Raw genomic sequence first — 26,557 nt, forward strand, 5'->3', positions numbered from 1 at the left:
TAGGTTGCACTAATTGGGGCTGTTGTGTCATTTGTTAAACAGTCTTGTCCTCAGATGCATAATGAGAGTGAACCTAGCTAATTAAGAGCGGAGGGGAGCTGTGCCAGTGCAGACACTGCAACATTATAACTTTTTGTCATTATAGGAAAAAAATAATGCAGAACTTTTTTTTTAACTACAACTGCGCATCTTCAGTTATAGAAGGCTGTAATCCAACATGTTTTTCAATCCCTTTTAAACAATGCAACTGGAGAGAGAAGCTAAATTGGCTCAATCAAGACAATTAGTTCAATCGGGTTATGAAGTGCCAGTCTGGAACGGCAGCCAGCAGACACAGCCACCCTCTAGAACCACAGCTGATTAGGCCTAATTTAAGCATTCTCTTGTTAAGTAAACCTTTACATCTAATCTAATCGTTTGCGGATAGTTTTTTATATATATTGAACATTTCATGTAACAAGAAAGTACTAAGAGAAATGAATCGTACCTTCAGATTAACCCAGTAATCACCACGCTAAGGTACCATTTTTTGTGGTGTTTCACAATGTGAAGGCATTCAAATAAATAGAGCAAAGTAAGCTTTGCTCTAAAGCTATGCAGTCACACAACATTAGTCTGACATTTCCCAACAGGTTTGTCAGCTTTCATATCCACTTCTCAGTTGTGACCTCAGATAGAGATGTCGGTGGAGGGTGTGCAGAGTGGATTGGTTGTCTTTTACAGTGTGGATTTCTGGCTTGTTTGACTGCATTCTGTTCCAAGTGACTCATCTTCCCCACCCCCCACAATGTCTGTAGGAAGCATCAACAGCCGCATGAGATGTCTGGAGGAGCAGCTGAGACGTGTCAGACAGCCAAGCACATTGGAAACAAGTTGGAGAATGAGTGTGGAGCGTGCTCTGCTCTCCTTTGCCCTCTACCCTGTCGGAGTCAAACTTCTTGATATCAGAGAATAGCTTCAGTGTAACTTCAGCGAGGCAAACACCTGCCGGACCATCCATTGTATTGGGGTTGTCGCTGCAAAAGGGGTCTGTTGTTTTCTGTATAATTAATGAACAACAACAACGACATTGTGCTGCAAGTGTTACTAGTTGAAAGAAACGGTTGTCCTTACACAAGCAAGGCTTCAGTGCCCAGAGCAATGGAAAGCAATGATCTGAGTTACTGGAAAGGCACAAGAAACCAGAAATGAAATACCACAGTACTGAATGAATGCATTATGAATTCATAGCACAAGTTCCTGTTGTTCCAGAAGAAATGGCATTTTCAGCGGGCACCAAGGGAATAAGAAGTATATCCTCCCGGTTCACCTCAATTGATTGTACTCCAAAATGTCGATTCCTATTTAAAAAAAAAGTTTAATGATTTAAATTGGTTTGCTATTGCGGGGTTTGGTGTATTCAAAAAGGTTAATGGCTAAATAATATTTACATACCATTCCCCGAAGTAAAAAAATTTACAGGTTAATTGTATTTTATCATAAACTCATTTATGATACTATGAGGTCCATACTGTGCATCCTCTTTCTGCATATTATTCAAGCATTTATCAAAAGACTGGACAAAAATGGATGTTGAATTATTTTTAATTTGTATTAATAAGATAAGCGTTTTTCATTTTTCAAAAAGCGCAGAACACAAATTTGTACATAAAGTTTTAAAACAATTTTAATATAAAAAATAATTTTGCATATTGTTTTTCATATATACGGATGAATAATAAAAAAAAACAAGATTAAAATGGGGTAGTGCTTTTGTGAGCACATGTACATAATATGGGGTGCTTAGTGAGGGTTACACAGGGAGCTTTGGTAGCAGCAGTAGCAGTCCGGCCAAGGCAATATTTGATGTAATCACAGGTCCGTGATGAGTTCGGTGTCCAGACTTGTATATATACGGTCTGGGTAGCAAGAAGCAGGGTTACATTCACAGGTTGTCCACATGAGTTTTCCTTGTCTTAATGAGTGCTGCCGTAATGGTTTCCATTAGTGGGGGTCTCCTGTAAACTGGTGTGGGGGATCTCCTCCTCCTTCTCAGGCTCTACTGACTTCTTGAAGAAATCGGACACAAATACCACCTGCAATCAGGAGGGAGAGGAGGTGTCAGATTATACTGTACAGCTGTCACTTGACCACTGTGAAAGAACTTACAAAGCAATGCAAAAACTTTCAGAAGAGGTGCTACAGTTTTGTTTTTGGCCACAACAATACATATAATTCGACCACCTTGTTTTGCCCTTTTCTTGTTATACATTAGGGATTTTGACTAGGACGTATGAATGTCAGTGAGGTATTTCAAGTACATTGCTAGCATTCTATACAGGTTTCCAAAAATAAAGCTTAAATATCAGCATAACAGGTTTATTCGGCCATGCTGTCAGACTGTACGAACAATTCAGCGACAGATGATGTGTAATACCCAAAGCGTTGGCCTGGTAAAGGGACAACGCGGCAGCAAACTGCTCCTGGGGAAGCACTTACGATCAGTATGGCCATCAGGGCTCCCTGGATCAGACCGGTCAGGACGTCGCTCCAGTGGTGCTTGTAATCGGACACCCGGGAGAGACCCACGTACACGGAGGCGGCGATCAGGAAGAACTGCAGAGTGGGCCGGAGCAGCCGGGCCCATTCTGTCTGAAGCCTCGCCTGAATATAAAGCTGGAAACAAACACAAGGGGAAACGGAGTTCCTGAATCCAGCAGAGTTCTTTTTTTCCCCGCTGTTTTGTTCTGCTGAGGCTATAACCACATCATGTGTGTAAAGGAGCATTTAATATGCCAGATCTTGCTGCCATTTTCAGCTCAAGCGAATATGTTTTGAATAGCATGCTGAGAGAGTCATTAAAAAAATGAATCAATAAACATCTTAGTGGGCGTGACATCATTTAACCATTCACCTCAGAACGAAGAAAACGGTAAGGAGAAAATGTATTTCTGACAACACACCTTGTTCAGTTAAGTTTTTTATGTGCAGGGGTGACACGTGCACGTACATGAACACCATGGGAGCGTGTTCTTCAGCATCAGCTTCTGCTTTTAGGAGGGTTTAACCTCCGAGAGGAACTATTTCTGTATACACTGCTTCACTGTTCTTGTTTTTTGGCTATGCGCACGAAAGCGCAGCACAAAGTTTTTTAAGTTGTCTGCAACATGTCTGATTGGTGTCACGCACTGCACATCAGTTCTTCTCCACCAGAAGCCAGTTGCATTTCAGCTCATTCATAAATCTGTAGCGTAAATAACCAAACCCATCTGCCTGGTAGTCATTTGGGAACGACAGAAATCCAGCAAAGGGACAGACACGGGCATGTGACCTGTAGATGATGCAAAAATGATGCAAAAATAATGCCGTTGTTAAAATCTGGAGTCCAAATCAAACAATTCACTCTGGTAAGATGTCCACTGGTGGCCTGCAAGTTGCCTGTAAGTTATCTGTACGCTTGTTCACGTTGCCTAATCCGATGTACTTTTGTACCCTTCCCTTGTAAGAGCGTTTGCCAAGTGACAACATGTAAACATTAGAGACAGTCATTTCTCTGATACGCCTAACAAGTATATGGACAAAATTGAAATGTACGGCCTCAAAGAAAGCACCCTATGTCCACACTGACCTCTGCAAAATCCCATACTGCCAAAGAAAGTAGATGCAGCTGAGTGACAGGGCATGTGGTTTTGAGTGCCTGGTATTGTTCACACTTGGGTGGGCCTGCATGCTAAGCACTGTGGGTGCCCTCACACCCTCTGTTTTCAATAAAGCTGCTTTGTGGCTGGTGAGGTGCTGGGGGGGGCCCACCGCGCTCTGTGGTGCTCCTTTCCCTGCAGCCCAGCCGCAGTGGCGGCGAGTGGCCCACGTAGGCTGAGCGCGGCGATAATAAACAGCTTTCGGAGCCAAGCCTTCCCGGTCACCGCAAACCCGGCCCTGTCCTGACCGCCGCCTTCCCAGCAGCCAGCGGGTATCCCTCTGCCTCCTGCCTCTCCGAGCCCAGCGTGCTTTTGACGGTATCTCTTGCAGTGGGTTGCAGGAGAGCACATGAAGGATGGCCGTTATTGAGTTAGGAGAGGTGCTCTCCCCTCTCCCCTTTCCACCTGACACTGACAAATGGTGTATGGGTGGCTAGGCAATGTTGATATTCAGTTCGCATTTATGTATGTGTATGTGTATGTGTGTGTGTGTGTGCATGCGTGTGTGTGTGTATGTGTGTGCACATCATACTTGCTCATATTTTGGCTTTGTTTTGTCAGTTAATCCATTTTTAATGCAATATGTAAAAATTTGCTAAAATATGTTAAAATGTTTCCCCCTTGTTTTCATTACTCATGCTACTCTAAATATATCCTGAAATTAACCCTTAATTCTGTTCACTTCCATCCAGTTACTCTGTGTGTTACAAACAGGGTATGAAGAACAACACATAAAATGTTCTGTTGGGTAATCTGAGAGTTGGCACGCATTTCGCATAAGGCCACATTTCCTAACATGACCTGACACCGTGTCAGTCCTATGACTTCACATGCTGGCGGGGGCAATCTGAACTAAGTACGGCGTTTTAAGTGCGCACATGAAATCTGGACTGAGTCCCAGCTGACTTAATTTGTGGAAGTCTGCCAAATGGTGCAAGAGTTTACAAGGGATTCAGAGGGAGAAATTACCCTCGAGTGTATTTTAATCAGATTGCAGGAACATGCCACTGCTGTTTTGCTGCCATATTCCACGGGTAAGTGATGTCCGGTTAGCTTTGAAGGACTGGTCCATGCTGCTCCTTCAGTGGTCTCATCGACATGTGTGACATCATAAGAAACTATATGTGGGTTGAAAGCCTTTACATGGCTTCTTTGTTGTGAACAGAAACATAACGATCAAGTCAAATATCAGGTTTCTCTTTGTTTCTACTTCAAGGCCTCTGGTAAGTCTTGATGTGAACGTACTAATTCCCTGAGCTTCAGTGGGGTGTTAACCCAAAGCCCTGGGGAAATAAAAATATAGCCCTTCAAAAGCTAGCATCGGTTACCTCGGGAAACGTCTTAAGTGCTAGTCTCATTCGATTACAGGAGACCTACAGCCAGAGCATCAGATAAGCCTTTCACTGAAAATAGACTTCCATTTATTTCAAATAAACAAGGCCTTCTGAAGACCCACAGCAAACATGCTGCAGGCCATGCGGTTGCTTTTCTAAGAGCTGACATGTTAAGGTGCTGCTTCTTGCTACTCAGTAGGTGTGTGACAACTTTTATGTGGCCAAATACAGTATATACAAGAGTGCAAGTATAGTCTGAAGTGCTTTAGAATGTGAGCATTGAGACATTACAGCAACATCGCCTGATTCAGTATACTCCCTCTCCGGCAACATCATTACCACACTTATAACCACTTCTTGTCAAGGACTACTGTCCCACAACTCAGATATCTCAAAGTATTACAATATGCAACAGTCGCTTCATTTTATTCCCTTATCAGCATGGACGCAATTACGGTAACTGAACACGTTTGGTTTTTGGTTTAATGGGGTTCAAAGGTGAAGGTGCACAAAAACTTCACCGTTGCATAACTACACTTTTAAGATTGTAAATGCTGACATTGTTGCTATTAATGGTTTAGATAATGCTACAGTAAAATGATTTAAGTTGCAAAATGGTTGATAATGCATAGGAGGATGGATCACGTCATGGAAATGTCATGGGCAGACTGAAGCAGGCTAAGTACAGAGTGGCTTGTGACAGTGAGACAGCGAATGGTCGAGTTAGATATATAAAATGCCTGGCTTCAATGAAAACTGGTGGGCCCTCGAGGACCAGGGTTGAGTAGCATAGCCCTGATAGAGACATTGTTTACAAAAATACATTACTCTGAACACATGTATTGGAACTAACATAATGGCCATTCCCCTGAGCACTTTCTTACCTGTAACAGTCAACCAATAAAACCAAACTCCTCCAATGTGATGTTCTTCACAAACAGTAAAGTTGCACCAAGATCAAAACGTCAAACTGGAAGGTACATTCTCCCCACCTCAAACTATAGAGCTGCAATTTACTCATGACTCAGAATCATAGGTGTGTTCATTCAGGTCACGTCAAACAGCAGGTTTTGTGTCAAAAGCACATTTCTCTATAAATAGATTTTTTGGCACTCCTAAAGTCATAAATTATACTCACGACTAACTGACTTTTGTAATCCTTTCAAGGTGTGTTACAATAGTAGTTTCAGTGATTACTGGCATATACATTCATGTGCGTACATTATTACGTACATAGCACAAGAACTGTCCCACAATCACAGTATGATGGCCCTGTCATGCCATTAATTTGTAGCATTCTGTCTTCCTGTTGAAGTTACTTTAAAGTTTCTTAACTTTTGAAGGAAAAGCTGTACTAAAATCACTGTCAAGAAAGGATTAGCTGTAATTACATAAGGGAGACTGATACAAAGTTGAGTACATTTCTTGACTGGCATTGCAAATTTCCAGCAAGTGAATGTTCCTTTTTTTTGCTTCTAGGTAATTGATATTGCAACCAACAACCTCAAAAAACAAGGCCCAAAAATGATATTTCTGTAAATAAAATTAAGAGTAGGCTCTGAAACAATGGCACCATAAATAAAAATATTTGACAAGAAAACTAAACCTGTTTACACACCACTGTGAATAAGTGTAAAGGTGACATAGTTGTTTACCTAGGTTTCCACATGAACATATGTATAGGCATACTCTTGAGTGTGTACATATTGCCCACTATTTCAGTCCTTACAGAGCCTGCCTGCTGTGCTCCCAGAGCACAGTCTGAGGAGTGTACTGTTTGATTTAAAAAGACCACTGTGTTCTAATATTTTCTAGGTCACTGACCAGTCCCCTCAACTTGGATAAGCAAAATGGTACAATCAATTCTAAATGAATTAACATTGGCCAAAGTTTCATACTTACTGCTAGGAAAAGCATGCAGTACATGGAGAAGGAGGAGTGGCCAGAATAGAAGGAGAGCCTGCAAAGCAAAAGACAAAATAAACATGGGAGTTGTGCTGTCTCATTCAAGACTAAGACAGGTCATAATGCTGGTCACTGGGCAACGGAACCCTAAGCACTAATACTGTTGATTGATATATTCCCCCCATTGTTCACCAGAATAACACTCTCGCACACACCTTTTTCCTGGTGACCGAACCTTGCTAAATGTCACATCCATTGACGTCTATAATCCGACGCTAACGGCAGGGGATGTTGAAACAGCACGAGAAAATGTGAGCAAATTATTCGTTGGATTTAGAGCCTTCCTGTTTACTTAAGCAAGGCAAAGCAGAGTCCACCCATAGATGGGTCTGATAAGGAATGGTCGAATTAAAACCTTGAGTCCATGTATAGTGAATGAGAGAGTTAGGTTTAAGTATACACCAGTTGTTGTTTTAGGCCTGGATTACACTGTCCAACGCTAAAATCACTACAGCCCTCCTCCACGTATGGCATAGAGAATCATATAAACAAGTGCTAGATCAGTCTGCATGATTCAGTAATGTCCTTGAAACATGCAGTGCGAACAAGGCCAAGTGTGCTTTAATATGCCATTTTTCTACTTTAGAGTCTAGCCAGAAATAGAAATGCATACATAAAACTGCACAAAGCCACGAGCAATAGATTTAATTCCACTTTATTACTTGGCTAGGAAAGCAACACTAGCTTGGTATAGATTTTCAGTTCCAGGAGGCCCTGGTAATTTATAACAACAACATGGCACCACCACTGAATCTTATTTCCAGTGGGAAATTCCTGGATGGCTGAAAGATGACCCTGATTTATTCTGAGCGACAATTCCCCATAATGAGGGATTTATTTGTTCCATTAATGACTGCCACACATATAAAAACAGTTGAGACCCCGACCAGAGACATTCCACTACATTAAACACAGGAACCACACCTACTGTAAATATACCCTAGCAGAACAGCCTTGAATTCCATACACTCTGATGCAAGCTGACAGTATAATCTGAGTGCCATTATTACTCACTCCACCCTGATAAATGTACGTCAATCTTTTGCCGCAAGTACTATTCATTTCTAATTGCTATATAATGATACCAGGGCCAAAAACTCAAAAAAGAAAGACAAAATTAAACGCTTACTTAAATGGGTTAAAAACAAGGTGTACTGTGGATAAATTGAGGAGTTCTTGTTTACATAATAAAAATCTTTCTCAACACAGGCTTAGCGCTACATCTGAGACCTGGATTTGAGTCTGAGCTGTGTAATTTGCCAACAATGACTGTGCGCCATATCAGCTAAAGACACCTGGCTTTGTTCCACCTGGGTACGGTGGGTTTCCACCCTCTTTTTTCTGCTGTGACAGTCTCTAGCAGCTCATGATGTGCCTGCAAGTCTCAATGATGTCACTGGAGATGTGTCAATCCGTCCGCAACACTATGGAGCACTGTGGGAAATGTTGTGTGAAAAAAATATCCGTTGGCTGCCCCCAAATGTAAAAATTCAGATGAATTTGTCTCATTTTAGTGTTCTGGCATGAGCATAGAGGACGTTGAGAGGTGAGCTCACTGTGCAATCTAACAGTGATTCCAAAACTGGATAAAAAAGGAGGACGGAGCATAAAATTTTTCTCCTCCAAAGTAGGTGTTATTGGTTACTCTAAATCCACACGGCCTGTAATTTGTGGGACAATGTGATAAATACTTCAGACACTTATAATTACTTTCTGTTGTGCAAGTATTTAATTGAAGGCATAACATTTAAAAACCTTAATGTTGTTTGATATGGAAACTTAATTATTTTTGATTTATGTTTTGTATTGTATTTAATTATTATTCTTTGAGTGTTTATTATGAAGCCAAACATTTTTGCAGATAATTTAAGGATATGTCCTTAAAGTCCTCCATATTGATTTGAGTGAATTAAGGGGAAAAGACCGCTTCCCTTTTAAGATAGTTAAAGAACTATCTTATCAGGAAAAAACAAATACAGTTATAACAGGAACAGCTCTGTGTAAGATCAGAATTCCATTTAAGCAAACAATGTGTGTTTGGCAGTGTGGGGTGGGATTAAAAATAATCAGGCACTTATCACACTGGTCAAAGACCATACTACAACTAAATGCTAACAAATCTGTACGTCTTTTTATTTATAGTTGACAAGATCGACCTTTGGCCATGTAAGACTCCTCATTTCTAAAGGATTATGATAAATCCCCCTTAGTAAGAGTGGAGACACAGGCAGTAGTGGAAACGTGTGTTCATGCCGCTGTGGTGGTTAACTGTTTCCACGACATCAGCATTGACTCCTCTCATCAGAAACCATGCAAGCTTTTGGAGGCCAAAAGAAAATGACTGCTATGTCCTTGGCACATCATTATATCTTGCCAGGCCTATCTGCCAAAATTAGTGACGCTAGATTCTAGCCCTGATTCTCTGTATGTGTATTCTGTCTCTTTGCTGTCAAACACATAACTGACCCTTTTCCATATCGATTATGTAATAAGGACATATGAATACAGCAGTGTACTGTAATTTTCACACAATTTAGTTAAACATTTTTCATGCTTTTCCTCCATACCTATGCTTTTTAAAAGGTGACTTGTGCTGCTGCTGCTGCATCAATGTTATTATATTTCAACTTACTTGCACATACTGGGGATCCTATTAATAGTTCATGATCTGTTTTCTATTAACTGTCACAAAGTGTGGTTGTGTATATGACCTAGATATGACACAGCCTAGGCACACTTTTGACAACCAGACGAGAAGGCTTACAAATCAACAGTTAACCACGATGACATACGTAGATGTTTTTTTCCCCCATAGAATTTGATGAGAAATGAGCTATTTCCAGCATTACCCACCTGGCCTCGTTGACCATTTTCTTGTCCCCAGCGCAGGTGAAGTTCTCGATGTAGCCCCCAGCGGTGCAGTTAACGCTGACAGGCCTGCACACGTCAAGGAAGTGTGGCCTCAGTCGACCGATTGAATACTTGGCAATGTCAGTCAGCGACTGGCTCATAGCAGCACCGAACAGAAAGGTGCCCACTGCCTTATAAACGCACGCCACATAGCAATTGCCGAAAGACGACTTTGACTTGATGCGCTTATAATACACTGAAAGGCACTCCCCAAAGATCATCTGTGAAAAATGAGACGGATGGAATAAACAGGTTAATAACAAATGACTGGTTTCGATATTCAGTGTGCTGCATGCGTCTAGCTCAAAGCCTGGTAAGAGTGGGATAACACATGCTTAACAATCGTTTGGATGAAAACACTTTACATGAATCTACCCTAATCAGTGTGTACCAAGTTCAATTACATATACAGCATTATGATCAAACTGCATATTGTGGAAGGATATAGGTGCTACACAAAAAAAAAACTATATTTTAACATCATTAGAGACTCAATGTAAAACAACATTTTCAAATTTTGGCAGTTTGGAATGTTTGCACCAAAGAAAGATCAGTCCCTAACAGGAAGTCCACAAAAATACATCATATATTTCACAGTGCTACAGGACAGAATGCCGATGACCATTTGGAGACAGAGAAAAGAATAGTGGTACTTCACAATGCAGCTGTCATTGATTTCCATAAAGTTCTGACAATCACAGACACAGATGGAAGTGGATTTTCATGGATCAACATTTATTTGTGAAAGAAATATAAATAAACCTACAGTTATTTTTTGAACTTCCTAAAGCTGTTTGTCTTTCATACATCTTTGTCCCTCAATGGCCACATCATAAGTGAGGCAACAGCCATATGCTCTCAAATATTCTACACAATTTCATCATTTATCTAAGATAAAAAATCTTGATAAACAATCTCTTAAAATATCCCAAAGTAACTTTGGGAAAATTTTAAATGTTTTAAATGTCATCAGTTTAAGTGCTGTTCCTTACCTTTAACTATACTCATATTAAACGTTTTTGATATGTATTAACTAGAAACATGACCTAATTGTTTCATGGTATCTTGACTTATGTCAGGTCGCCTACAGCCTTCATAAAAATCCAAAAAGCATTCCTCTCTCTTCTCTACCTTCTCAAATTATAATCACAATTGTAAATTGCATTGTTGTTACTCTAAAAATATTCTTCATCAGAAATACAGACAGCTAACTGAGCTCTAGATAGTCTGCTCTTTCTATGCTGAGATAGTCTGTCTTATTTTGGTGGCCAACAACCAGCCGCACAGCACATTCAGGGAACTGAAGGCAGGCAACGAAATGAGATGGAGCACATCTGTTTCCAATGAAAGCTACATGAGACATCAACATTTCGATAAAAAATAATTGGCTTACATATTAAAGACAACCATCTGTACATGGTTTTCAGGCTTATATGGAGATTGTGGAAAAACCTATTGGACAGCTAATTAATGCAATTCATACCTTACTGTACAGATTGGCTCTTCCACACAATATTGCCACAGTACAAAAAACTGCAGAAGCTATAAACCCTGTTCTTGGCTTTTCAATAGGCATACTACTTGCACTGTAAGGTAAGGAACAAAATATCATATTTTAATTATTAAGTGAAATTATTCTTTAAGGGAAACAATTTAGTAGTATAATATTAAGTTATTTTCAGTCTTTATCATGCAGAAGTTGATATGGTATATTTATAACAGAAACTAACCTTCAATTCCCTATATCTCACAGCTGGGATTGTAGCCACTAGAATAGTTTTGAACTACGAAACCGCAAATAAAGAAGCTCAACACATATACTACTGTTGAACGCACCGTGTATTATGTACAAATGTATACTGATTTGAATAAATAAAGCCGGAATAGAAAATCTCTTAAGCACTGTAATTGAGAGGGAATGAATACACACAAAGGGACACACAAATTTAATTTCAATTCCAGAGGCTGAATAAGGCACTGAAACACTGGCAGATTCTACTGTGCTTTTGGAATGAAAAATTCTCACAAAATTCATAGCAGTGCGCAGAGAATTCGAGTGACTGCATGAGTCTGAGCTCAGGCCCAAACTAAAACTCATGATAATGTGCTTTGTCCTTCACTTTGAACAATGAATGTTAAGCAAGTGTTATTTTTTCATTTTTCCTTCAAGGGTTTTAATCATAATATTATGTGAGTAAAGGAAAAACTGGAATTGAGTGATTAAATCTGGGCATAAGAGAACATGGATTATTTTATAAATCTCAAGTGATCTGCCAGTGTTTTACTTTCTTTGTTAAAGACTTTGCCTTGGCATAAGCATTCACACTGCAAGCGTACAGAAAATTGGAGGTAGATATCATATTACTCATCCAGTTTATTAATTCCTTTTACCTCAGACAAGCACTGAGAATCTCCCCATAGAAAATGAGTAGGCCATGCTAAAGGAATGGCTTTGTGAAATGGGTTATCTAACTATATGTCAAATATCCTTTCTGTGTTCTAGTATCTCACAAACATTATTGCCCTGCCTGATGAACAAAGTCATTTAAAATCTCCCTGAAAAGACTTCCTTCCCAAATGGCACATTCTGCAAGATGCAGTGATACAGTAATAGTACAAAACTGAGGGCCTGTTTTTAGTAGTGCAAATTTCAGTAGAACTTAACGTCTTTATCAAAACACTATCAAGAAAGCAAATCCTTTAAGAATAAACACCTTTACAGTTTACTATGACAATAAAACATTTATCATGCTTTCTCTTCCATAACAGCTCAATTTATGTGATTTTTTAGTATAGGATAAAGTGACCTGGATCACCTTCCATTGTTGGAAGTGGCATGTTGTGAAATTAATTTTCACTGCATTTTCAAAATAAGTAATTCTGTCTAATGTAACAGGGATATTCAGCCAAACCTTTGCCCTTCATTTTTAGTACAATATTAAATAACAATGAGTAATCACATATTTAAATATTAAATATTATTTAATATTAATTTAAAAATGTGATTACTCATTGTTATTACTCAGGTTAAAAAGGACCCTTAGTAGTAATGCATAACAGCATAACAATATTTTATTCACATACAATAGTCCAGAAATGCTGTGGATATATGTGATTACTTTTACGCTGGGAATTCTCATTTTCTAGTGGGAGATGCTTATGTTTAAAGGTCTGGGATCTGTTGTATCTCTTGCTCCACAGTGGAGAGAGTTTGTTTGAATTTAAGGGAAGGGACAGTTTCACTGACTTAACTACCCCAACAGCAACAAGTGTGAATGTTTCAGTAACTTAAAAGGGTCACCACCACCAGTATCTGTTCCATTTGCAGTATGTTAAGAAAGTAGATTAGTACCAATAATCTTTGAATACATTTTATGCATTTTACCACATGAAAAATAAATACTTAAAATAATATCTAAATAATCTAAATACTATCTAAAATTTACATAATAATGCACTGCTGAGAACCATTTTTCTTAAGTGTTATCAAATCATTCTTTTTTCACCCTTATAATGATTTCTCTTATGTTCCATCTCTTATGTATTTGTTTTTCATGTGAGTGAGCCTGTCATTGCCCAGAGAGAACAGGGGGTATAGCAAAGGTAGAGAAAGCACTTCAGCACAAAAGCACATCCACTTTTTTGCTGAGGTATATGCCACCAACAACAGTGTTGAATACATGACAGCAGGTGAGCAAGGACAGAAAGGAGAACATTTAGCAGACAAAAACAAAAATGACTTACAACGAGCACTGTGAAGGGAATCATTATCCCACCTAACAACTCATAGGATATGGTCTCTTCTTTATAGGGGTACTTGATCGTGTCATCGTTACAGAAAAATCCTCGTTTGAATGGATTATGTTGCAGTGTGAGTATTGCGAATGGGAGTCCAGCTAGCAAAAGCAATGAGAAAATACAGAACAGTTAAAAGGAGGCACCAAACCCCCGCCCCCGACACCCCCCACCGCCACACACACACACATACACACACACGCACACACACCACTGAAGACCCTCATTAGAAGGAAGTGAGTATTTAACAGAGAAAAAAAGCAATGAAAAATACCCAATTTCTCACATCCCCGTAGATTTAAGAGTCTTACATGGTGGTTAAAGTTTAGACATGTATTATCACCTTGCTTCCCAGAAGAAGAGTTAACAGAAGCCAAAGCACAAGATGTGTATGTAGCAGCCTAGTAAACATCAAAAACTTGCAGTCTGAACAGAAAGGGTATCAGTATTATGCAAATGCTATTCAATTTGTTGTTAGTCTTAAAAATGTCACTGTTTGAATCTGCACTGAACACAAAATTAGAAGAAACATGATAAAAATCAAAAACAGATATTTTTCTTGTGTTTATAAATTCTGCTTTTTGCAGAGGTCTGCGGCATAATTGTTCTTACAGCTCTGTTCTGTGAATTATTATGATTTAGTTGGGTCTTTGCTCCATTCATCATACTCAGAAACCAAAGTGAATGTGGCCTGTAGTCTGTGGGCATTTAATTTTCCCATAGCGTTGCACAGCCCTTGCCAAAACAGATCACGGCCTGGTTGTAAACTCCCAGGGTAAACTCACCAGGCTTGACCTCAAATTTCAAACTAATCTACAAGCGTGTGGGATCTACCCACATATCATTTTTCTTTGCATCTACTGCGGTCCACGTCAGACTGTTTGGTTTGAAATAGGAAATTGCAGTGGATGGACCAATATGCCAAGAAAAAGATACAGTGTACTGTACCAATTCATTAGAAAAGGACCATACAATGACACATGTAATAAATGTTATATAATGTTGAAAAAAAAAATTATGAAGCCATAAATAAATAGCTTTGCCCATGTCTTCTCCTAGAGCTGGTCATTAAAATCTCGTTGTGGTCATGCTGGATACCAAAGCATGTGAATACATTACCTATGAATACACAAACAGATAGTGTTAAAAGGAGACTGGATGAATATTTGGCTGGTGGGCCATACATGCATAACAGGACACATACCAACATAGCATGCTAATGTTAGCCTGCTCAGTTTTCTTGTTTTGGGTTTCAGGAACACATAAGGCAATATCCAGCAGGTGTGGATCATAAAGACAGATACCTTATGCTCCAAAATGCAAATCAACATTGCACTGCGTTCACTCTGATAACTGCCGTTTCTCCACTGGTTCATTGTAAGCCATTTCCTTAATAGTGACTTATACAGATGGTTTACCATTATGTGGACAAATGTAAATGTAAAATGTTAGATATGAACCACCAGCCAACTTGTTTGAGTAGAGGTTATTTGGGTTGTTTTAAGGGGGTCAATGGAGTTGCTGTGAATGACAAAGCACACATACGGGTTGTTTTAGAATGCCTTTTAGGAAAAGCAAACAGCAAAGAGCCGTTAACACAGACTATACTGGCCTTTGAGACTCCGGCACCAAACTGCAACTGAACTATCACTAAGTGGCTGATTCACTGTCAACACAAGACACATGGTCACAAAGGCACCCAGCAAAAACATTAATGAGGAACTTGTGGCCAAAGCAGACATTTCTTTTTTTTTTAGATACATACCACACATACCTACACACAATCAATTCTGAGGGTGTTGCAAGAGGACTCTGGTCAACTTTTTTTGGAGGGAAAGAGAAAGTGTATGGGCAACAAAAAAAATGGTGGCAATGAGACTAAAAGGACAGCTTCCCCTCAAGTGATGAGAAGCATAAACTGTATATTGTTTTCCTGGCTTGAACATAAAACAATGAAACGTGAACTAGTGGTGACACATTCTGTCAACCATAAGCAGGGAAGACCCTTGCTTCTCATGCAGCGTTGCATGCAGTCTTTCTTTAAACAGTCACATTCTAAGCACATTATATGCTATAAATATTTATAATTGGTTTAAAGTTTTGTTCACGGTGGGAACATCAACATTTACTGTATGTACTTAAAGGAGTTAGCTGTAGCAATTTCCACAGTGCAATGCATTCCACAATCCATACCACAGTTTACAGAGATATATAATGTGCATTTTTACACTCTGACTTCAGCAAAATCAATGTACTGAGATGGTATGCATAAAGCATTTACATTACAATTATGTAACCTCAACCAATATGCAGTAAAATGGAATCAATTAAATGGGAAGGATAAATACAGGACTTAAATAACCGTTTAATTTCATTAAATCCTGTTTATGATCTGGGGTCCCCAGAAAAGCCAGACTGTGAATTTACAAAAGTGAATCATGAGGAGCCCAAGATTAAAATCCCAGCATAAGGAAACTATACAAGGAACAACATATTGTTTGAGACAATCTCGGTGGACAGCAACTGTAACAGATAGACAATCCACCTTGTAGTATTCAAGAATGCATTGACAAACAGAGTACTGTGCAGCAGTATTTTTATAAAACAGAGTTCACAGCTCTTTGCCAAAGAGATCCACCAGAAACACATTCAATCATTGCCCACAAAAGCTGCATTGAAAGTACCACTGAATTATTTTAACTGCCTCCAAAGAGTCTGTCAAGGAGCAAGTCTGCATCCAAAATACTGAAAGAACTAAGGCAATGTTAACAGGTTAAGTAATGTGTGAAATACAAAACTCAAGTATGAATTTCAAAAGACTGGTCATTGGCACCCAGTTCCATTGCATTATAACAACATTTCACTTCCATTTTTTTTTTACCAAGAAGTTCCCTTTCAGAGTGAAGTGTCTCTGTGATTAACACAAAGACATTTTATGTTTCCATTAATGTGAGGACAAGGGAACGAGTAGCTCGGGTCCAGGGCTTTTCATTGAGACGAGAGACCTGAAGCAACAGTATCCCTCTGTGCCATCACAAGCAGATATGAACTTTTGGCCTCAAGTCTAACTGACATCGAAGCCTACAGGAGTGGACTTTGGCATTATAACATGCACAGGATGAAAACATATGCCAGGCCACTTCTGCTTCTGTCATTCTAGAGAGTGGAATTCGTATCAACTACATCCAATCAGGGCCATGACTGAATGTTCTAGGAAAATATTTCAGCTGCCTTTGTGAAAAATATTCATAGAGTAAAATGATAGTAGCTCTCTGGTCCAGAGGCACAATAAACATTCAGATTCACAGCACAGGCAGGGCCAGAAATATAAAGCACCTGTCTGGGCTTGAAGAGTATAGGTCAATTGAGGTTAATCTGCCATTTTTTCCCTCCTCATTTGTTGACTTTACTGTGGCCCTGGAACAAATTGTGAAACTTTAACAAAGTTGTACACACGACACATTAAATAGCTTATCAGCGCTGTGCACAGTGTCATGTCACCATGCTCATGGCTGCTGCAATTTGAGAGATGAGATAGATTGTCACACATTGTAAAATTCCAGTAAGTAGGATAACTGACACCTAGAATCTAATATCCCTCACATGATATGGGGCCAGAGGAGGCACAGTAGCTGCTGCATGGAGAGGCAGGTCACCCTTTGCCTTTCATGGTCAGAGGTCAAGTTGTCAAAGAAAGTAAGTGCACTGTCACTTGCACAATTCATGAACAAGAAGCAATTTCTTGTTAAAATTTTTATATATCTACATGTGTTGAAGTGAATGCAAAACTCAATTATTCAATGTAAATACTTATTATTTCTAAATTTCAGTGCAATATATAAATTATTATAAAACATTTAAAATGTTATATTTTGTTATATTTTGTAAAAATAGTTTATTACTTAATGACTGCTTCGTATGTGTCTTACAGGAGAAGGTGCTACTGAATATTCAATTTAATATCTATACTAGAAATTTGATAAATGTTTTTTTTTTTTTTTAATGTGAGAATAGAAATTAAACAACTTCCTCATTGGTCCTTGGCCTTGACAGCTCCTTGGCAACTGACCATGATTGTGGTGTTCACATATGACTAAGGGATGAGCTGCAGAATCGTATGACTTCCAAATATAGCTGAGCATTACATTAGTAAAAAAAAAAAAAACAGTTGATAAAAACCACAAATTACCCAATTAACTGACTCTTTCAATTTCAAAATCTCAACTGGTGTAAGATCCCTATAACTTTAAATGGAGGACATCCAGTCCTCTGGACTGGCAATAAAGTGTATAGTTTAGCATGCCCAGGGGATCCACTGAGAACAGAAGACTCTAAATTTTTAGGAACCATCAGCTGATAGGGATGAAAAGATTTAGAAACCCAAGAGCTTGTAACTGTGTAATAGATCGGCCTCCATAACAAATTCATAGGGTGATCAAAGGATCAGGTTGTGTTCACTGCAGGCTCTGTATCTCCCTAGAGCATTAGCTAAGTAGTGGGTTAACAGAACATCTAGATTTAATCATCTTAACCGTCAAAGTCTCTTCGGTGTCCAGCTCTAACAATACAGCAGCAGTGAGGCCTGTTTGCCATTGCACTGTACAGTACACACTGTTTTTTTCTGTGGACCCGTTCACCACAACTCAGTCTCCATGCATTAGACCACACTTGATGATTAGTAAGACCCTTGTTATGCTGTATTGCTGCACATGATACTGGATGGAAACATGAACAAGAAGGGAGTGGCAGTCAGACTCCATGAGACATCCCATGAGGATGACAGTTGCGAGTTTCCACGGCTACGGGTGGAGGGACACCATGTCCGTCCCTGTACTCAGTGGAGTCCCTGGGCATGCGTCATGCTAGTTTTTATTACCGCTCTTTGCACTGGAAAGGGTGGGATTACTTACAGAGCATATAGGTAGGGAGAAGCCCACTGTGTAGAGCACAGTGGAGGTGACGGTACTGGAGTGGAACGGGTACTTGATGCTGTCATCGTTACAGAAAAAGCCCCTCTGATAGGGCTTGATTTTGCCCAGGTTAAATGCTGCAAGGGGCAAACCAGCTGTGGATGGAAAGAGGTTACACACATTAAGAATTCCAGTTGACTGTTGCCTACATGGGGCAGGCACTGTGGGGCAGCCAATCCAGTAGTAAGAGCAGGCACTCAGAAACAGGCAATTAGAGGGCCTCCCTTCTTAATGACTGACTGCCATACAGTGTACCCTGTGAAGACACTGTCCTGTGACTTTTTGTTTGAAAACCATAGCCTAATCTTAAATACTGTGCTCTGTGTTGGAGTTAGACAATGTTGGGTTTGAACAAACAAAGAAAAAAAGAAAAAAACAGTCTAATATCTGGAAAGCTACCCGTTGAGACAAAGGACTATCGATCACTGCCCATTGGACATAATTGGTTTATATTCTCTTAACTCTCTCCTTATATAGATGAGTTGCCTGAGGATGGTGTTCAGTTCAAAATTAGTCAAACTAGGTAGATAATTTTATCATAAGAAATTTCACATCATGTATCAGAATAGACAACCTACATTAATGTCAAACTGGATGTACTACATATCATGTCAAATTGGATATACCATACATCAAAACAGACATATCAATGAAAAATGGATTTATTATATCAAAAACCATACCAAACTGAATATATCATATTTGAACAAATATTCTGTCAGTGTCATATGTCCTATTTAATATGACATGTATTCTAATGTGTAATCTTCAATTTGATACGGGTATGTTTTACTGATACAGTACATCCATATGCATTATGAAATATCTCTTCTAATATAGGGTTTCCCCAAATTGACATTAATACATATTTATTCTGATAAACGATTTTGAATTGAATCACTTCACATTGCAGTCACAAAATGATAAGAAGATGATGCAGAGATAATCCAATTTCACGTAAACCTGTTTGGTATTTACTGTTTTTTTTTACACCGACTGAGGACTGTATATCCTTTATACAGTAAATCCTTAGCTTTATTCAATACCATGAGATGTAGCTATGGAAGTGTTTGATAGATGGAGTAACTTAGCTTACTAGGTACATGTTCTATGTACTGAAACAAGAGACAGCCACAAATGTCACTTATTAAAAGAATCTGGTTGACAGCTTACAGAGGATGCGGGTATTGGTGAAGTCAGTGCTGCAGCCTTGTTGTGGTCAGACCCTCTTTTAAGGCAATGCACATTAGGGTGGTTCTTTGAATTACATGGCAGCTTTATTTCACGGGCATGCTTTTGCTCCTCCATCAAAAGGAGGAGTACTCTTCTCTTTAGGTTTCTGTTAAAGGACTTGAACTTGATAGACATTTCACATATTTTCTGTGAATGAGTACAAGGTAAAAAAAAAAAAATAGTTACAGCAGTTATGATCCTTGTAAACACTACAGGGTTTCATAAATGTGAATAAAAGTGAAATGAAGATTTGAATTCTGAAACTCAAGCATACTAACACAGGACTCCCTGGAGCATGCAATAAAAATGCAACGTTTTGCTTCTTGGAGTACATTTTCAGGTAACAGGCACGTCCATTGTGTATCCATTATGTATTGCTTGGATCTTGAGATAAAAACTTTATCATGCTGGCAAACCTTTTACTTTTGATCAAGCTGTGCACTTTATGTCTACAGCAAGTAACCACTCCCCCTGATAAGCTTATTTCAAGCATGTGTGTGCAAGTTTGATCTTGGTGGTTTTTTAATGAGACACACTGGTACAATGAATCATCATGTGGTTTCAGATGAAGAGGTTTACTACACTGCTAACATTACTAGCTTCCATATGCCTTACTCGACATGTAATTTTTTATATATGTAATTTCATCTTTTTTGAGGGGGATTAATGTGCCTTTAATAATGTGCCTGTCAACCTCCTTGATCAGCTCTGAAAAATTACATGTAACAGAAATCATACAACTAACAAGAAGAATGACAAAGTGAACAACTAGCACTACCAAAAGTCACGTGTCCCCCAGTGGAGACAGGGGGCCCGTCTGTTTTCTCGGTTTTATTTTTAGCCTTGCATTTCAGCACATATCTTTAAGTGTTCATTGTCAGCTAACAGCCAATTAAACTGGATGAAAGCCGGCGAAACGGAGTCGGCATGGGCTTCCCAAGAATGCCTGCTGCACCACTCACATTAACCGGTTCCTCTTCTGACAGCACAGCTAATCAAATCTGTGAATAACTACAGGGGAAGAACTGAAAGGCCTTTATTCTGTTTGTTTAAAATAGCACAGGAATAAAACCCTCACATGACATGTGAAAGATTCCTGTTTGTTGCTCAGGCCAAAGTGCTAGGATACACCTAAAGAGAAGGGTCACACCATAAACTAATTAGCCGTCACAGGCCTTAAATTAAATTCTGAGAACAGACTGTGAGTTTTACCCTTCTGAGGTTGGTACATGTGGCAGAAGACAATGTGCAAAGTTCAGGCAAATGCAGCCGAATGACTGAAAGTGCTGCTGGTAAAACGAAGATGCAATGTCAAACTTTACATAATACTTAAAAACGGCACAGGCTGTCAACACTAATTATGACACTCTGGGCAACTATGAGGAGAGGTGGCTAAGCAATAAATGACAAGATGTAACACGCGCTGAGGAAGGGCTTGTAGCAGGCAAATACAGCTGCAGATGCTTAACAGCAACAGAAATGACTTGGGTTGGAAGCACTGTTGATATCATTCCTTTTCTGCTGGCACGCTGCTGAATGAAGAAACATGCACAGTACAACATGTTTTTCCCAGGTAGACATCAGTGAAATCCACAATATCACTGGAAGTGGATGCAGCTCTACTGATTCATGTTCGCACTGAAGCACACACACAATGAATCAGTTTTGGCTCAGAATCTGTGGCTTAGCTGAGTCTTTCTGACTGGGTCACTGACACTAAGGTTGTACATAAAACACATTACAGATTGTGAGGCAAAATTTGTCAAATGACCTTTGCTGTCTTAGGTTAATGGACAATAAGGATCTATGATGCCACTCTAACATGGATGGATAACCTACAATTTCTGACCCTGTTCACACAAATGTTCTTACTTTCATAGATTGTAAGAAGTCTTGAAAGTCATACAAGGCAGTACAGAACAATTAAGACCAGGTTATTGAGTACATATGCACTGGAATAATTAGCAATAGCCCAAGGCACAAAAAGAAAACAGCAAATATAAGATCTCAAACCCACTTCCTTCTGGCTTCTGTCAACCCTTGCTCTCTCTATAATAGAGCACCAGTTAATCCCCAACCTACAAACTGGAAACTTTAACTGCAGCCCACCCCTCTTTTCTTTTTTAGAAGTAACTAGCACCCCCTCCCATCCTCCCCCATTGGAATGTCAAGACTACTTGTCCTTGCCTTAGATGCATCCAGACACCAGCGCCAGGCGAGCTCTAGGGAAACCACACTGTGACCCCCTCGGTCACGAGATAATGCCCTGATTTTACATCTCCACGTTTAAAACAGTAAAGAACCCAGGGCAAAATGCTGATGATCACGTTGCGTTCAGAAAGAGATGAAAGATTATGGTGATATGATCTCAGTGATGGATTTCACTGTGTACTATTTGATCTGTATGTTATGCTGCTATTGTGCATACATGCAGATGTGGAAACCTACTCAATATGACTGTGCATGAGTACATTTAAGTCTTAAAACTTTACAGCATTTATTTGAGCATATTAGTCAATTTATGCAAATTAAATTCAGATGTTTGAAAGACAAATAAGGAAACAGCAACAGGCCAGTTATGATATGTTGTGTATTGTGTATGACTAATTTAATATAGATGTAAACACAACAGGAGACTTCGAACCTAATAGTTGAGAGTTGACGTAACTTTGAAGTGAATTAGATCAAAAGCAATGGAGCTTTGTCATCAAAAAATGGACTAAGGAGAATTGTTGTTCAACAAGAGGTAAAAGATAAGACACGTACAATCTGCCGACTTGCAGCAAATGAGGCAACCAATCACATGAAGGGGAAGGTCAGAACTGTGACTTTTCTATATTTACAGACTGGTAGTATTAACCTTCAAGAGGATGAAACTTGATATATCATACATGATAAACAACATTGAACAACACAGGTTTTTTCCCCCCAAACTACTTATTGGTGCTCGGGTATTTGCCTATCATTTGAATACAAATTTGGTTTCTGCCGACCTCAGTCTTTTCCAGGCTGATTCTTGAAAATGTTGCCATGCCATTACCTGTAATTGTGATGTGAATGCTTTCCACTGAAAATGTTGCTTATGATCTTGTTCAAATCTGTATTCTCTTCTATGTTTAAGGTGGTTACATTTGGGGAAACCAAGGACAGGGACCAGGACAATTTGGTTAACATGGAGCACCTAAAACAGTCCGGAAATAAATCTATTTGAAGATATTTATATACTAATAAAAGCTAAATTTTGCACATTTGGTGTGGAATGTTAAGATTAAGGGTTCTACTGCCTTCATAATTTCCTCCAGTTTTCATCTGATCATGAGACACATTTTCCAGTTAGGCTGAAATCCAATAACATACAAGGGAACAATTACATTAATATATGCAATAAAAAAAATCATCTGTGCGAAACACTCATTTGATTTGTAAAAAAACCCATTCATCAAAGCCAAAAAAAGTAATGGGTTTTACACAAATGGGGAAGGGGGGTGGAAAACATGGCTTCCTTTACAAGCTTCTGAATCAATATTAACCATGCTTTATGACCTGGGTTCCTTAGTGACAGTCTTTGCACATGGAATAATGTTTGATAATCAACAAAACCAGAAATTAATTTCTTCTTGGACAAACAAAATCTTTTATAAATAGAAATATTTATGAATATTTACTGCTTCCTTTTTAATGCCGCCATGTATTTCCTTTTAAAGTCAGTATTTCTGACCCTCCTTTCCAAGTGGAACAGCTTATAACAGTGGCAGAGTTTCCACAGACAGTTTTCTACTCAAGTGAAATGCCGTTGTGCCAAAATTTGTCGGTCCAATACTGGCCTCTGGGACGTGCATTAGGAGACACGCATAAGCACACAATGTGCCGCTCACCAGAATTTCTTTGCTTCCAGCCCCTGAAATGACTTACAATCAGCCATCTATGGTGTGCTGTCTTTTCTGACCTTTGAACAGTTTTTGTCTGGAATTGATTTTATCTCGAATTTATCAACAACGTTTGATTTCATCCACAGCCAGGTTAATTAATTAAATGTGTTAGTTTCTCCCCCTGTGCTTAATGAATTACCTTGACTTAATGGGAAATTCAAAAATCTGTATTTAATTTTAACACTTCTGACCATGTAAGGGTGATTACACAGGCAATGAGTGGCAAATTATTCTGAGAAATCACACACACTCTCTGTCTCTCTCCTTCTCTCTCTCTCTCTCTCTCTCTCTCTCTCTCTCTCTCTCTCTCTAACACACACACACACACACACACACACACACACTAGTAAGTATGCACACCAATGCAGGACAAGTAATGTAATTCACATAAATGGCCCTTGGCAACATATGCAGTAACTTAAAACCGACCATATGGATTTGGTTAGGGAAGTTAACCCCACAAATACAAGTATAATATCAGATTAATCCAACTTTACTATCTTTCCACATGTAAACAGGTCCAATCGACAGACACCTCCATTATTAAACTAGTGATTTACTCCATTTGGCAACTCCTCAAACAGTTACGGATATTAGCTGTGAGTGTCTGTAGGGGGGCTCTACACATCATAAGCCACAAGCTTAGTGTTTATCATGATTTCATCTACCATCTTCCATGTATGAGTAAAAACGTTTAAAACACTTGGAAACACGTTCCACATGTTCATCAGTTTTACAAACTAAAAACATTTGGCTTGAGTTAACAACCTTCAGATGTTTGCTGCCTCTCGCTTCGATATTAATAATATGTATGACACCAGAGTAAAGCAAGAGATGGTCTATTAGTACACAGAATTTTTTTTCGCAGCTGCAATGCCAAGATAGTGAATAAATGCAACTGCGATGTGTTTATAAGAACACGTGAAAAATAACGGATTTGAACTTTATTGTACATGTATTTCTGACGTAAATAAGAAATTATATGCAGCTGTTTATACGTCACTGGAAATTACACTAGAGAGGCGATCGCTCTAAAATTCTGCAGCGATAACACAGCTAGATAATACAATTAAAGAATCGTTATACAACAAGTAATATATGATTCTTTACAAAACTGCCAAGTGTGTAACACAAAGCAAATTTAGAACAACAGGCTAATTGCAGCAAAATAACATCCCTGACCTGATTACAGCAGTGCAACAAAATAACAGACCGTTCTGTTCTATTAAAACCAATGCAGTACAGTGTTATTCTCACAAGCAGTAGGATAATTCTGCATGCACACTGACGGACGAGTGTACACTCAACTGGACCATCACAGACTTTCTACCATATCGCCAAAGCAAACTCCCGAGAAGGGCTCCTATATTGTATTATTCACACCAGAATTACCTATATAATATGTTTTCCATAAATTGACATTTTAAGATTGGTGATCACGAGGTAACAGCTACATAACGTGTATCAAATTTATTATTAGTCTGCAAAGACGCAACTTGAAACTTGAAACCATACACAAATGTAGATCTCACTTTTAGTATGCAAGATCATGTGTCACACGACGATTGTTGGAAGTCAGTTTTGTATGCCTCAGTCGAATGTCAACATATATTTCGTAACGTCGATCCAATACACTTTGCCTGAGGAGAGATGAAGCGCTGCAGCAACGACCAAAGCATGACCACTCCCTTTGTCTTTACGTAACTGACAAGAATGAACCTGTTAAGGTGACAGAGCATGCACACAACTGCAACGATCAATCATATCGAATTAATGCACATCTCCCCTGTCAATACGTACCAAGTATAAGACAGGCAATGTCAAGAAGAATGAATGGAATTCCTTTCGTTTCAAACATGTTCGGTCTTCTTCGCTCTGCTCTGGTTTATCACTTGCTCCTTTGGTTGTTTACTGTACGGAGGGTCTCCTTGAAAATATCAGTCGACTTCAAGTCGTTTATTTTTTTGCATTAAAAAAAAAAACAATAACAGAGAGACTTAATAGGATAAGGCAATTGAAAGTTAGGCTATAAAGGAAGAGCCTACGCAATGGCGACCATTAATCGATACGATTGAAAACGGAATGTTTATCTTGCCTCCTTGGTGTCAGCCGAGCATAGTATAAAAATAAAAACAAAGGGCGCCGACCCTCACCCGATGAACTTGACCCACCCCAGCGTCTCATCTAGCGGGGGTTCTCGCAAATGGTGCTGGCACTGCACAACCCCGGCCCGAACTGCGCTCGGAGAGATGAGCGCTGCGAGATGTCATGTTGGTGGTTTTCACAAGGATAAGGGCGAGGAGCCTATCGCGTGCCTGCCAGCACAATACGAGATGGCCACGTCCAAAATCGCTCCACCTTCTTCTTCTTGTCAGTACGAAACCTGCTGCACAAAGTCAGCTCGACTTCCTTATTTAGTCACTCCCCCTTAATGACGTCAGAAATTCATCTCTAATAGCGAGCAAGTAATTTCCACCCCTCTTCGGCATATGAGAGGTTCTTCATTGTTCTTGCGGATAAAGGAAAAAGCGGAAACGTGATCTATGACGTCACAGTTTTGAAATCGAATTCACCCTTTGTTAGATGCCAGTACCAGTACCAGTTAAATGTAAACTACACTATAACTTTTAAGAATAACAAATGCCTGTAGTAATTATTTAAACATTCTGGTTATGTTTTGAAGTGTATTGACACTTGAATGTTCTGGTAATCACATTTGCCAGTTGTCTTGGATATGAGTGGGA

General features: G+C 39.2%; 1 protein-coding gene across 4 annotated transcripts; it reads right to left on the reverse strand.

Annotated features, from left to right (window-relative positions):
• Positions 1-1,680: 1,680 nt before the first annotated feature.
• Positions 1,681-26,156, reverse strand: LOC118777376 (phospholipid phosphatase 1-like). 4 transcript variants are annotated; one of them, XM_036528206.1, is made up of 7 exons: positions 25,967-26,151; positions 25,614-25,740; positions 18,592-18,746; positions 9,830-10,107; positions 6,914-6,971; positions 2,479-2,655; positions 1,683-2,075 (listed from the first exon to the last, which is right to left on the reverse strand). In XM_036528206.1, exons 2-7 carry the CDS (start codon positions 25,669-25,671, stop codon positions 1,956-1,958), a joined length of 846 nt encoding a protein of 281 aa, XP_036384099.1. In that variant the 5' UTR covers positions 25,672-25,740; positions 25,967-26,151; the 3' UTR covers positions 1,683-1,955. The 4 variants fall into 4 exon arrangements, with proteins under 4 accessions (XP_036384100.1, XP_036384101.1, XP_036384099.1 ...); XM_036528205.1 differs by having other exon boundaries at positions 1,684-2,075; positions 25,614-25,758; XM_036528207.1 differs by lacking the exon at positions 18,592-18,746 and adding an exon at positions 13,631-13,782 and having other exon boundaries at positions 1,681-2,075; positions 25,614-26,156.
• Between the last annotated feature and the right edge of the window lie 401 nt (positions 26,157-26,557).

The sequence above is a fragment of the Megalops cyprinoides genome, chromosome 5 (assembly GCF_013368585.1).
Source record: "Megalops cyprinoides isolate fMegCyp1 chromosome 5, fMegCyp1.pri, whole genome shotgun sequence".
NCBI lineage: Eukaryota > Metazoa > Chordata > Actinopteri > Elopiformes > Megalopidae > Megalops > Megalops cyprinoides.